Raw genomic sequence first — 14,338 nt, forward strand, 5'->3', positions numbered from 1 at the left:
AGTGCCATGCCCCTCCCTCTTTTGCTCCCCCTCCCTGTCCTTTCTGAAACATCTAAAGTTGCCATTCCTGCCCCTGAGCTATCCAAGTCTCTGTATTGGCCACAATATCATAGCTCCAAGTACTGATCTGTGCTCTAAGCTCATCCGTTTTGTTCATGATACTCCTTGCATTAAAATAGACACATCTCAAACCATCAGTCTGAGCACATCCCCTCTCTTCTCAAACTACCTACAAGCTTTCTCTATTTGTGAACAAACCACTCCTTCCTCCATCTCTTCAGTTTGGTTCCCACAGTCCAGCACTTCTAGCTTAAACTCTCCCCAGTAGCCTTAGCAAACCTCCCTGCCAGGATATTAGTCTCCCTTGGATTCAAGTGCAACCCATCCTTATTGTACAAGTCATGCCTGCCCCAAAAGAGGTCCCAATGATTCAGAAATCTGAATCCCTGCCCTTTGCTCCAATCTCTCAGCCACGCATTTATTCTCCACCTCACTCTATTCCTAAACTTGCTGTCACATGGCACAGTCAGTAATCCTGAACTTACTACCCTTGTGGGCTTGCTTCTCAGCTTTTTTCCTAACTCTCTGTAGCCTGTTTTCAGGACCTCCTCCCTTTTCCTATCTATGTCGTTGGTACCATTATGCACTACAACCTCTGGCTGTTTACCTTCCCACTTTAGGATATCACGGACGTAGTCAAAAACATCCTGGACCCTGGCAACCGGGAGGCAAACTACCAAGCGTGTTTCTTTCCTGCATCCACAGAAGTATATGTATATTACATAACTAGATTAAAAATAGTGCAAAACAAAAATAAAACATTTTTAAAAAAGTGAGTTAGTGTTCATAGGTTCAATGTCCATTTAGCAAATTCGATAGCAGAGGGGAAGAAGCTGTTCCTGAATTGCCAAGCGTGTGTCTTCAGGCTTCTTTACCTCCTTCTTGATGGCAAAAATGAGAAGAGGGTATGTCCTGTGTAATGGGGCTCCTTAATAATAGACATCACCTTTCTGAAGCACCGCTCTCTGAAGAAGTCTTGGATACCATAGCTGCAAATCCTCTTATTGCTCAGGATGGAGTTACATTTTAGTAAGGAACATGCAATCCTATTTGTTTATTCTGTAAAGTATATGGAGTACAGGTGGCCCCCATTTTTCAAACGTTCGCTTTATGACAGCTCACTGTTACGGAAGACCTACATTAGTACCTGTTTTCACTAACCAGAGAGGATTTTCGCTTTTATGAAAAAAAGACACCCGCTTTATACATGTGTTTACCCCGAGAAAGACTACAGTGACTGTGAAGCCTTGTGCGGGCAGTTGTTTGCACATGCGTGTACGAGCCAATATTTTTTCTCCAAATCAATTTTGGCTCGCTGTCTTCCTGAGTTTGATAAGTGAAACTACACTGTAGATACACTATTTCTATATTTTATATATCACATCATTCTTGCTTTTACTATACGTTAGTGTTATTTTAGGTTTTATGTGTTATTTGGTTTGATTTGGTAGGTTCTTTTTTGGGGTCTGGGAACGATCAAAAATTTTTCCCATATAAATTAATGGTAATTGCTTCTTCACTTTACGACATTTCAGCTTACAAATAGTTTCATAGGAATGCTCTCTACCTTCAGATTGCGGGGAAACCTGTATTATTATGGATTATTGTGAGCAGCTTTGAACTCCTCATTTAAGAAAGGATGGTTCTGACATTGGAGAGAAGGACGCTCAGAGAATGATTCAGGATTGAAAGCCTTATTATACGAGGAGCAACTGATGGCTCTGGGGCTTACTTGGTGGAATTTAGAAGAATGAGTGGGGATCTCACAGAAAACTATCAAATGTTGAAAGGCCTTGTAGATGTGGAGACCTACAGTGGGGGAGTCCAGGACCAGAGGACGCCACCTGAGAACAGAGGGACGTCCACTTAGAATGGAAATGAGGAGGAATTTCTTTCTGCAGAGGATGGCGAATCTGTGAATTCATTACCACAGGTGGCTATGGAAGCCAGGTCATTGAGTGTATTTAAGGATGAGGTTGACAGATTTTTGATTGGTCAGACATGAAAGGTTATGGGGAGAGGGCAGGACAATGGAGTTGAGGGGGAAATGCATCAGCCATGATGAAATGGCAGAGCAATAAATAATGAGTATGAATTAACATGAAATGAAAGAGCATGAAATAACAAGATAAAATGAGACCAGCAGTTGTGGGAACACCAGAAATAGAATGTGTAGTTATCTCCTTTTGTTTAAGGGCCTGATGGTTGAAGGGTAGTAACTGTTCTTGAATCTGGTAGTGCGAGTCCTGAGGCACTTGTACCTTCCATCTGATGGCAGCAGTGAGAAAAGAGCATGGCCTGGTATTAACTGTCTGCATCACAGCCTGGTATGGAGACACCAATGCCCTTGAACAGAAAATTCTACAAAAAGTAGTAAATGTGGCCCAGTCCATCACAGGTAAAGCTTTCCCACCACTGCGCACATCTACATGGAGTGCTGCTGCAGGAAAGCAGTATCTATCATAGAGGACACACACCATCCACGCTATGTTCTCTTCTCACTGTTGCCATAGGGAAGGTAGTACAGGAGCCTTAGGACCTACAACTCCAGGCTCATGATCAGTTATTACACTTCACCCTCACCATCACTGTACTGTTCCCACAACCTATGGACTCACTTTCAAGGACTCATCTCAAGTCTCAATATTTATTGCTTGTCTATTATTAATTTTTCTTCTTTTGTATTTGCAGAGTTTGTCTTTTGCAGATTGGTTTTTTGCCTGTCCTGTTGGATGGGTCTCTCATTGATTCTATTGTGTTTTTTGGATTTACTGTGTATGCCTGCAAGGAAATGAATTTCAGGGTTGCATATGGTGACACACATGTACTTTGATAATACATTGAAGTTTTAATGTTTTCCAACAGGGAGCCCATTACATGACCGATGAAAGTCTCCATGACAGTTGTCTATCCTCATACCTCCATCTGGGTACATAGCACATCATTAAAATGCCACTTACAAATGATTGGAAAGATTGAACTGTTAGACATGAAATATTCAAAATAAAAATATCGATTGTACTATTGTTGTGTATTTGAGGATCGACAGAAGAATCATAGGGTTATACAGGAAGGCAACAGGCCCTTCAGCTCAACTTGTCCTTTCCAACTGTGGGCCGCCCAGTGAGCTAGTCTCACGTGCACCTGTTTGACCAACGGCTTTCTAAACCTCCCTCATCCATAGAAGGATGTTAAATATTGCTGAAGTATCACCTCAACCACTATTTCTGGCAGCTCATTCCAAATACACACCACCCTTTGTGTGAAGAAGCTGCCTCGATATCCTTTAATTTTCAACCTCAGATCTTAAATCAATGCCCTCCTGATTTTACCATTCCTTCTCTGGGAAAAGGATGATGTGCTTTCACCCTGTCCACATCATTCATGATCTTGTATACATCTATCGAGTTGCCCCTCGATCTCCAATGTTGCGGGGAATAAGTCTAAGACTACACAAGAGTCTGAAGTTTAATAATGCAGCACAGGAAACCACCCAAGTCTGTCGCAATTCTGAGAAAGATGCCTTGTTATATCCTGAAATGAGCTTTCACTTCCAGTCACTCAGGGGGGAAAAAAAACTGTCCTCAAGTATCCTTTGAGCATTATTATTGAATGTTCATTTTGATATTCTCAGGCACTGCATTACAAATTGTAGTTCAGTACTTTCAAAGAACACGCTCGCCCTGTGGCTCTGAACAGACCAAAAGCATTGCTTCTCAAAGTCGAAGTGGCCTCTTGTTTCACAGCTGCAGTTATATGCAAAAGCCAATGCTTTATCAGTACTGCATGCTGTGGCACCCCTTGCTGGATTATTATGGTAAAACATTACTCGAAAGCAGGAGCTACTGCTATACCTGTACACCCTTATTTCCCACAGAACATTGAACTATGTGCATGGATAATTAGAATGCAAAAGCAGAAAATATACAATAAATGCATTTACCATACCTCAATGAGATAGAATTAGTGGGTGCTAGTATATTGTCTCCTTTTGCATTCTGCTAATTATCCATGCACATAGTTTAATGTTCTGTGGGAAATAAAGGATGTGCAAGTATAGCAGTAGCTCCTGCTTAACAACGTGGACATGCTATGTTAGCACTGGAATGTGTGGACTTTCCCAGCTCATCCTTAGATTTGTTGGTTGTTAACTCCAACAATGCATTTCACTGGAATACATTCCAAAATACAACACAATAGATCAATATTCAGTGAGGTACCATCTTGCAATGGCAGAGAAGTGTTTCCTATGGTGTATACCCCTAAAAGCCAAGACTGTGCAAAACCAAACCAAACAATCAAGTAATACAGTGTTCATTAACTAGTTAAGATGGTTTAAAGGTGTATTCAGTTCATGTTGTGTCACAAGAAGAAAAACTACAATTGCATGGTCTATAGTCAATCAGTTTATTTTTATTTGTTAGAAAAATGGCATCAATCAAGACAGGAGAACCACTCTGCCTATTGAGCCTTGGCCCACTTCATGAGAAACTGTCCTATTAGTTGTTCATCTCTTTCATCGCATTTTACAGTCTGTCATTTTTAATTCCCTGCCTCTCCCAACTTGAAGCAGAATACCACATTTCATAATTCAGCATGTTGAAGAAAATAATGTTTTACGTTGCCCCAATCTTTTGTTGATAAGCATTAATTGGCATATTACCATCATTGATTATTTTGCCAATAGAAGTAAAACTTAAATTTATCCACACCCTACACATCTTTGAAGCCCTTTATTTATTTTTTCTAGTTTAAAGGATACAAAACCTCAATTCATTTTCAATTTTCCTTTTAACATACCAGAACCTTGGTTCCATTTTGTAACATCTGCTTTGTAACTTTGTCAAAAGCAATACCAACTCTTTTAAAGGAATAGTATCTAAACGAAACACAACCAGTGATTTATCAAGGTTTAGCAGAGTTCTTCACTGTTGGATATTGAGCTATAATTTCTGAATCGTCTGACCCCAAGTGTTTTTTTTAAACAGTCAATTACCCCTATTTTTCATATATGGGAAGCATTCTACATACTTAACACTACCACATCTGAGTGCCATGCCAGCCGTCAGTTGTGCAAAGGCTTGTATGCTCCAACAGGTTGCAAAACAAAGTTGGGCAGCATCACTATCAACAACACATCCATGCCCAATGAGAAAAATTCATTTTCTGTTTGGAACAGCAGGTCAATGAAATGACACACTCACACCAAAAGCCCCCTAACATATCTATACATTTTAAACTTTCCCTACTTCAGTGAGCTTTCCCATTAAAATCACTATCAGCTCAGTGTCAAAGAAAAGGTAACCTGTCTACGAAGCAATGGTCATGACATCCACTATCATGAAGTTCTTCAAGAAGCAAATTATGGCACACATCAACTCCAGCATCCCATACAACCTTGGCCTACTGCAATTCACCTACTGCTGAAAAATTAGTGGATGCCATCTCTCTTGCCCGACATCTCTGGATCATCTAGATAGTAAAGACAATATCAGACTGATTGACTTGGTGTAGCTCTGCCTGCAATACCACAATTCCATCTCCCATCTTCTAGAAGTTGGACTTGGTATTCCATATGCAACTAAAACCCTTGACTTTCTGTCCAATAGCCTACAATCGGCAGTGATAAAAAGCACATGTCCACCACAATTATCCTTGTCACTGATGCCCTGCAAAGCTACGTCCTTGTCACCTTACTTTACTCCCTACACTCACGACTGCTGGCCAGATTCTACACTAATTTCAGCTACAAGAACACAAGTTATACCATTATGGTGGGCCAGATTTCAAATAACAATGAAATGGATTACACAAGGGAAATCGAGAGTCTAATGGCATCCTGTCAAGGCAATAACTTTTCCTTTAACATCAGAAAAACAAAATAGTTGGTCATAGAGTTTAGAAAGATGGGTCATGCACACATTACTATATGTATCAATGATGTTAAGGCTGAGATGGTTGAGAGCTTCAGGTTCCAATAAGTAAACATCACTTTGCCTTGGTCCAACCACATAGACAATACAGCCAAGTACACCAACTCTGCTTCACCAGAAGCCCTAAGGAAGTTCAGCATACTGCCAATGATGCCAAATTATTGTCATTTTGGAGGATCTGTCCTGGGCCCAACACGGATGCAATTATGAAGAAAGCACGGCAGTGCCTCTATTTCCTTAGAAATTTGTGAAGATTTGGCATAAAACTTTGACAAACTTCTATAGATGAGTAGTGAGAGGAAATTGACTGGTTGCATCGGCTGAGATGGAAACACGACTGCCCAGAAAATCCTACAAGAGGTAGTGGATATGGCCCAATCATGGGTAAAGTCCTCCCCACCACTGTGCACATGTACACGGTATGCTCTTGCTGGAAAGCAACATCCATCTTTAAGGATCCCCACAACCCAGGACATGCTCTTGTTTCGCGGTTGAAATTAGGAAGGTGGTACAAAAGCCTCATGACTCACAGCACCAGGTTCAGGAACAGTTATTACCCCTTAACCATCAAGCTCTTGTACCAGAGGGGATAACTTCACTCGCCCCATCACTGAACTGTTCCCTCAACCTATAGACTCACTTTCAGGACTCATCTCATATTCTCGTTATTTATTGTTTATTTATTATATTTCCTTCCCCTTCTTTTGTATTTGCAGTTTGTTGTTTTTTGCAAATTGGTTGTTCGTCTGTCCTGTTGGGAACTGTCTTTCATTGATACTATTATATTTCTTGAGTTTATTGTGTGTCCCTGCAGGAAATTAATCTCAGGGTTGTATATGGTGACATTTATGTACTTCAATAATAAATTTACATTGAACATTTTTAAAAATGTAGATGCACCATAGTAATCACAGACACAAACACACACATTTGCATCACAGCTTGGTATAGCAATTGCACTGCCCAAGATGGCAAGAAACAGCAGTTGTTATGTAGCTCAACACATCACAGAAACCAGTCTGCCTTCTACCAAATGTTTACACTTCTTAATGTCTCATGAAAGCAGCCAGCATTATCAATGATTTCACTCACTCCAGACATTCTCCCTTCTCTCCCCACCATTTGGTAGACGATACAAAAGCCTGTAAAACAGGCTTACAGACAGCTTTTGTCTGACTGTTAAAGGAATCTTGCAATCAGCCTCACATCCACCACATAATTCTCTGGAACTTCCGACATTCCCAACAGGATCCCACCTTTCCCTTCCCCCCACTTTCTGCAGGGATTGCTCCCTACACCGCTTCCTTATCTATTTGTCCCTCCCCACTGTTCTCCCTCCTGGCACTTTTCCTTGCAAGTGGACCAAGTGCCACACCTGCCCCTACATCTCCGCTCTACCATTCAGAGCCCCAAGTAGATCTTCCAGGTGAGGCGACACTTCACCTGTGAGTCTGCTGGGGTCATATACTGTGTCCAGTGTTCCCAGTGTGACCTCCTGTACATCAGTGAGACACAACGTAGATTGGGAGACTGCTTTGCTGAGCACCTATGCTCCATCTGCCAGAAGAAGTGGGATCTCCCAGTGGTCACCCATTTTAATTCAACTTCCCATTCCCGTATGTCAATCCATGGTTGCCTCTACTGTTGCGACGAGGCTACACTCAAGTTGGAGGCACAACACCTTATATTCCCTCTGGGTAACCTCCAACCTGATGCCATGAACATTGACCTCTCGAATCTCTGGCCATGGCCCCCTCTCACTATTCCCCATTCCTTTTCCCTCTGTCACCTGCCCATCTCCTCCCTCCTCCTCTTTCTTCCATGGCCTTCTGTCCTCTCCTATTAGACTCCCTCCTTCTCCAGCCCTGTATCTCTTTCACAAATCAACCTCCCAGCTTTTTACATCATCACTCCCCCTCCTAGTTTCACTCATCACCTTGTGTTCGTCTCTCCACCCCCCAACTTTTAAATCTACATCTATTTTTTCCTCCAGTCCTGTCAAAGGATCTCAGCCCGAAATGTTGACAGTACTTTTTTTCCCTTAGATGCTGCTTGGCCTGCTGAGTTTTGTGTGTCGCTTGGATTCAAACAAGAGCAGGACAGCTCTATCAAGTGTCGTACCCAAGAATTCTTCAGTTCATTATTACAATTCTTTCTTAGGCAGTTTGTATACAAATTTTTTTCCTACATCAGTAATAAGTCAAAATGAAATGCCTTTTCCATACGGAGTCCATACGGAGTCTTTCTGTGACTTCTATTTCATTTGAATTAAGCCTCTTTGAATCTCACTAAATGTGGTATCACAATGTATTTTTCAAAGCTTGAAACAACTGAACAATTATTGACAGAATTCTTAATTTGCATGAATATTGTTATTAAGTTAATAATGACCATCAGTAATGTGATTTGGAATTCAATTTGTAAAACTTGGAGATAGTCACACTTTAAGTTTTATAAGTGGTCTCCAGAAGTGGCTACTGATTATATAAATAATTTTTGTAAATGTGCTGCTTACAATGGTATAGTTTGTGAGAACCACTGACAACATCAGGAATATGGGTTCTGACCTTTCTCCTCTGCATTGAGAATATGCACTCTCCCTAGGACTAGGTTCCTCCAGCATTTTGTGTGTGTGTTGCTTTCTCAACTACCGACTGTTACAGCAGCATTTGACTCATCTTTCCCCACTCTATCCAGACCATTCAATATTCAATAGGTTTCAATGATATTCCCATTCAATCCTCTGAACTCCAACAAGTACAGACACAGAACCAGAAAAAGATAATCACATGTTAACCTATTCTTTCCTAAATTCATTCTCATGAAGCTCCTCAGATCCTCTCCTATGCCAGCATATCTCAGATTAAGGGCCCAAAACTGCTCACAATACTCTAAGTGCAGTTTGACCAGTACCTACAACCTCAGCATTACATCCTTATATTCCAGTCCTCTTGAAAGGAAAGCTAACAATCAAGTCCCTTTGCACCTCTAATTTTTAATTTGTTTCCCCCATGTAGAAAACTTTTATTCCTTCTACTGAAGTGTAGAACCATTTACTTCCTTACATTGTATTCCATCTGCCACTTCCTTGCCGATTCTCATATTGAGTCCAAGTTCTTCTGCAGACACTCTGATTCCTGAACACCACCTGCCTCTCCACCTATCTTTGTGTTGTCCACAAATTTGGCCATAAAGCCATCAATTGTCTCAATCAAATCATTCACATATAACGTGAAAAGAAGTCACCAGCAGCCTATCAGAAAAGACCCTTTATTTCCATGCTTAGTCTCCTGCCAGTCAGTCACTCTTCAATCCACGACAGTATCTTTCCTGTAATACCATGGTCCCTTATCTTGTTAATCAGTCTCATGTGTGCAACTTGTCAAAGGCTTTCTGAAAATCCAAGTAAACTTCATCCAATGACTCTCCTGCCTGTTATTTCCTCCAAGTTCCAGGTTCAGACACTGCCCAGACTTGGGAACACAACCATTGTATTACCATAGTCAGGTTGCAATTCCTCAACAGATTTGCCAGGCAAGATTTCCCCTTAAGGAAACCATGCTGACTTTGGCCTATTTTGTCAAGTGCCCCCAAGTACTCCTAAATAATGGACACCACCATTTCCCCAACCACTGAAATCAGGCTAAATGGCTTATAATTTCCTTTCTTATGCCTCCCTTCCTTCTTGAAGAGTGGAGTGACATTTGTAATTTTCCATTCTTCCAGAACCATGTCAGAATCTAGTGATTCCTGAAAGATCATTACTAATGCCTCTACAATCTCTTCAGCTAACTCCTTCAGAACCTTGGGGTGTAGTCCATTTGGCCTAGGGTAATTTATCTACCTTCAAATGTTTCATCTTCCCAACCACCTTTTTCTTAGTAATACCCCATGCACTCTTGAATTCCAGCTTCTACAGTTTTGTTTTTACTTTCATTATATTAATGCATGTTGCTAATGAACTCCCAAGGTTTATGGAATTGAACTTTGAACTTTCCAATCCTCCCCTCCAGTTCAGACACTGCCCAGACCTGGGAGAACACAACCACTGTATTCCTATAGCCAGGTTAAAAGATAGCAACTTGCTATACAATGGCAATATGGGAGCACATGCACCACAAGGACTACAGTATTTCAACTTGAGGAACCATCACCTTCCCAGAGAAGATTAAATACTGGGATTATGAGCATTACTGGTAATGCAAATTAATTACAAAAGCAGTTTGGTCTTCACATACATTTCACTGGTTTCCAGCCCTTGAATAAGCAAATAAGGTCAAAGTCAATCCAAAAACAACTAAGACTGTAGGCTCCATTGATTACAAGGTCTAACTGCCATTTTCTTCCTGTCAAGCCAATTCACCCTAGTCTTATTCCTTCCAGGTAGTCTCCAACCTGACAGCATGAACATCGATTTCTCTAACTTGCAGTAATTTCTCTCCCCTCCTCTTCAATCTCTTTATTCCTCATTCTGGTTCCCCCTCTTACCCATTCTTTTCTCATCTGCCTATCACCTCTTTCTGGTGTTCCTCTTCCTTCCTTTCCTCCTAAGGTCCACTCTCTATTCCTATTAGATTCCTTCTTCAGCCTTTGACCTTTCCCACTTATCACCTCCCAGCCTCTCATCTACCTATCTTCCCCCTCACCTGCCAGCTTGTACACCTTGCCCTCTCCCCACCATTTTATTCTGCCTTTTTCCCACTTCTTTTTCAGTCGTGATGAAGAGGCTCGGCCCAAAACATTGACTGTTTATTCTCCTCCGTAGGTGCTGCCTGACCTGCTGAGCTCCCCCAGCATTTCGTGTGTGTTGCTCAATCAAGTCTGCCTGGTAAGACTTGTTGTCGTTATCATCATAAGCAGGAGATACAGAAGACTGGAATCTTGCACCATGTTCAAGAACAGCTTCAACCATTCAATTCCTGATCCAACATACACAACATGGATGCAACATCCAACATATACTACCTCAGTACAGCAACACTATGATCACTTTTCTCTACAAAGGACTTCATACTGTTGTTCTAACTGTATTCTTACTTATATAATTGGCTTTTCTTCTGTATGCATTGGCTCTACGTAGTGCCACAACCTGGAAAACTCAGCAAGACATTCACTTCCTCAGGAGGCTAAAGCAAATGGGCACGTCCCCTTTGACCGTCACTGTTCTTTTTTAAACGATGCAGCTCAGAAAGTATCCTATCTGGATGTATCATGGCTTAGTATGTCAACGGCTCTGCCCATGACTGCAAGGAACAGCAGAGTTGTGGGCATAGCTCAGTATATCACGGAAACCAAGTCTCACTTCCATGGACTCTGACAACACTTCTCATTCCTCAATCAAGCAGCCAGCATAATCAAAGACCCCACTCACGATGACATTCTCTCTTTTCTCCACTCCCAATGGGCAGAAAATACAAAAGCATGATATCAAACCATACTCAAGCACAGCTTCTATCTCGTTGATATAGGACTACTAAATGACAAGATGGATTCTTGACCTCAGATCTACCTCATCATGATCTTGAATCTTATTGACCACCTGAACTGCACTTTCTCTGTAATTGTGTCACAGTATTCTGCACTCTTATTGTTTTCCCTTATATTACCTCAATACACCATGGTTATAAATTGAACTGTATGATCGGTACTCAAGACAAGTTTTTCACTGCACTTCTGTAGACGTGACAATAATAAACCAATTTACCAACTAATACTCTGTATCTGTTATGCTGCTGCATCTGAGGTGTTCACTGGACCAGTGTATACATGTACCCGTGCTAATGACAAGAAGCTCGATGTGGAAAAGGAAAGCGAAATGGCTTACAGGACTGCAATGCACCATTTTCACTGGGTTCTCAAAGGTTGCTCATGCCTTGCTTCTTCTCAGTCTAGAGAAGGGGCTCCAACCTGGGGTCCATGGACCCCTTGGTTAATAGTAGGGGTTGGAAACCCCTGGTCTAGGGTGACCATGTTTTAATGCCATCTGTCCTGATGTTTATTCAAGTAAGTAAAATTAGAAATGTGAGTTACAAATCAGAAACGAAATCAAAAAGATGCTGGATTCCATACAGAGATCATTTCTGCAGCAGTTGTGTTAACAGCTTTTACCTGAAGGTCGTCCCTGTGACCTCCCGTTTGAATCTTTCATCAGTTGAGGCATGTAGAAGAACAGTTGAATTCCCAGTTCCTTGTACAGCTGGGACTTTTACCACTGAAGTCACAGGAGCTGAATGAAGAAAGCAAAGTTTTCTTTTAAACCCCAGTTCATTCAAACAACATTAATACCAACAAAGCACATCATGGACAGCATTTATTCTGGTCATACAGAAAAGACAGGACAGAGGTGCAGCCAGTGGCAATGTCAACAACTACTGGGCGCGTGGGACAGCACACACACCGAGGAGCAAATACTCACCAATTACACTAGATTGACTAGTAGAGGATTTTAGCAAACAAAATTAGATTAGTTTTGCCATACATACATTAAAGCATACAGTGAAATGTGTTGTTTGCATCAGCAACCAACATAGTTCAAGTATGTGCTTGGGAAGTCCACAAGTGTTGCCATGCTACTGGCATCAACAAAGCATGCCTACAACTGACTAACCTCTGGTCAGTAAGTTGAGAGTCAATACTGGACACTAAGACAATATCGGAGCACAGTATAGAATAAAAGAAGATCCAATCACAATTTCATTTCTTTTTCCTTTTCAATATTATATTATTATTATTATTATTATTATTATCAACATAATAAAATTGATACATAGATAATGGGATTACAAACATACACATTTCAACTAAACATGAAGGAATACATAAGCAATTGTTACAGTATAAATGAGTCTTCCCAAATCATGGACGATACAAGTAACCAATAAACAAGGCAAACCTAGGTATATCATAATATATATTTAAAAAAAAAGAAAAAAAGAGAAAAAAAATTATGCAAAAAAACTAATCTAACAATCTAATAACTAATAAGAAAAAAAACAAAAAAAGAAAAAATGAAAAAAAAGGGCTGTTTATAATATCTAACAAAAATACAAAATCATCAGTGTCGTCAACTCCGATCCTCTCAACATATGTAAAATCAAAACTGGAAAAACAAATAGGCTTGGAACAGGGTCATATTACATCATATGAAAATATTGAATAAATGGTCTCCATATCTTTTCAAATTTAATAGAAGTATCAAATACAACATTTATAATTTTTTCTAAATTTAAACATAACATAGTTTGAGAAAACCAATGAAATACAGTAGGAGGATTAATTTCTTTCCAATTCAACAAAATAGATCTTCTAGCCATTAATGTAAGAAATGCAATCATTCGACAAGCAGAAGAGGATAAATAGAGTGAGTCCATCATTGGTAAACCAAAAATTGCAGTAATAGGATGAGGTTGTAAATCAATGTTCAACACTGTGGAAATAATATCAAAAATGTCTTTCCAATATTTTTTCAAAAGCGGACAAGACCAGAACATACGAGTTAAAGACGCTATCTCAGAATGACATCTGTCACAAATAGGATTTATATAGGAATAAAAATGAGCCAATTTATCCTTGGACATATGAGCCCTATGCACAAACTTAAACTGTATTAATGAGTGTTTAGCACATATAGATGATGTATTAACTAATTGAAGAATTTTATCCCAATTCTCAATAGGGATAGTAAGGTTAAGTTCTCTTTCCCAATCATTTTTAATCTTATAGAAGGGTTCTGAACGTATCTTCATAATTGTATTATAGAGTTTTGATATTAGCCCTGTCTGAGAAGGATTTAGTTCAAACAAATTCTCCAAAATACCTGAAGACACAAGATTTGGAAAGGTAGGAAGTACAGTATTTAAGAAATTCCTAATCTGTAAATATCTAAAGAAATGAAATCTAGGTAAATTATATTTATTAGATAATTGTTCAAAAGACATAAAATAATTATCCAAAAATAAATTGGAAAATTGTAGTAATCCTTTAGTCTTCCAAGCTGAATAAGCTTGGTCTATAATAGGATAAAAAAAAGCAATTGGATACAATAGGAATATTTAAAACAAACTGAGTTAACCCAAAAAATTTCCAAAATTGAAACCACATACGTAAAGTATGTTTAACTATCGGATTGTCAATTCGTTTTTGCAGTTTAGAAAGAGCAAAGGGAAGAGAAGACCCGAAAATAGAACCCAATGAAAATCCTTGTACAGATTTAATTTCCAGGTTCACCCAATGAGGGCTAAAAGATAAATCCCAATCCTTTAACCAACATATCAAATATCGGATATTGACCGCCCAATAATAAAATCTAAAATTAGGCAATGCCAATCCACCTTCCTTCCTTGCCT

General features: G+C 39.9%; 1 protein-coding gene across 2 annotated transcripts in view; it reads right to left on the reverse strand.

Annotated features, from left to right (window-relative positions):
- Positions 1-14,338, reverse strand: part of LOC132398237 (transcription initiation factor TFIID subunit 4-like) — a 138,972-nt gene that overhangs the window by 75,810 nt on the left and 48,824 nt on the right. For both annotated transcript variants that reach the window (XM_059977372.1, XM_059977378.1), the window contains exon 9: positions 12,102-12,219. In XM_059977372.1, the coding sequence (XP_059833355.1) occupies positions 12,102-12,219 (118 nt within the window). The remainder of the gene's footprint in view (positions 1-12,101; positions 12,220-14,338) is intronic.

The sequence above is a fragment of the Hypanus sabinus genome, chromosome 1, assembly GCF_030144855.1.
Source record: "Hypanus sabinus isolate sHypSab1 chromosome 1, sHypSab1.hap1, whole genome shotgun sequence".
In the NCBI taxonomy this organism is placed as follows: Eukaryota; Metazoa; Chordata; class Chondrichthyes; order Myliobatiformes; family Dasyatidae; genus Hypanus; species Hypanus sabinus.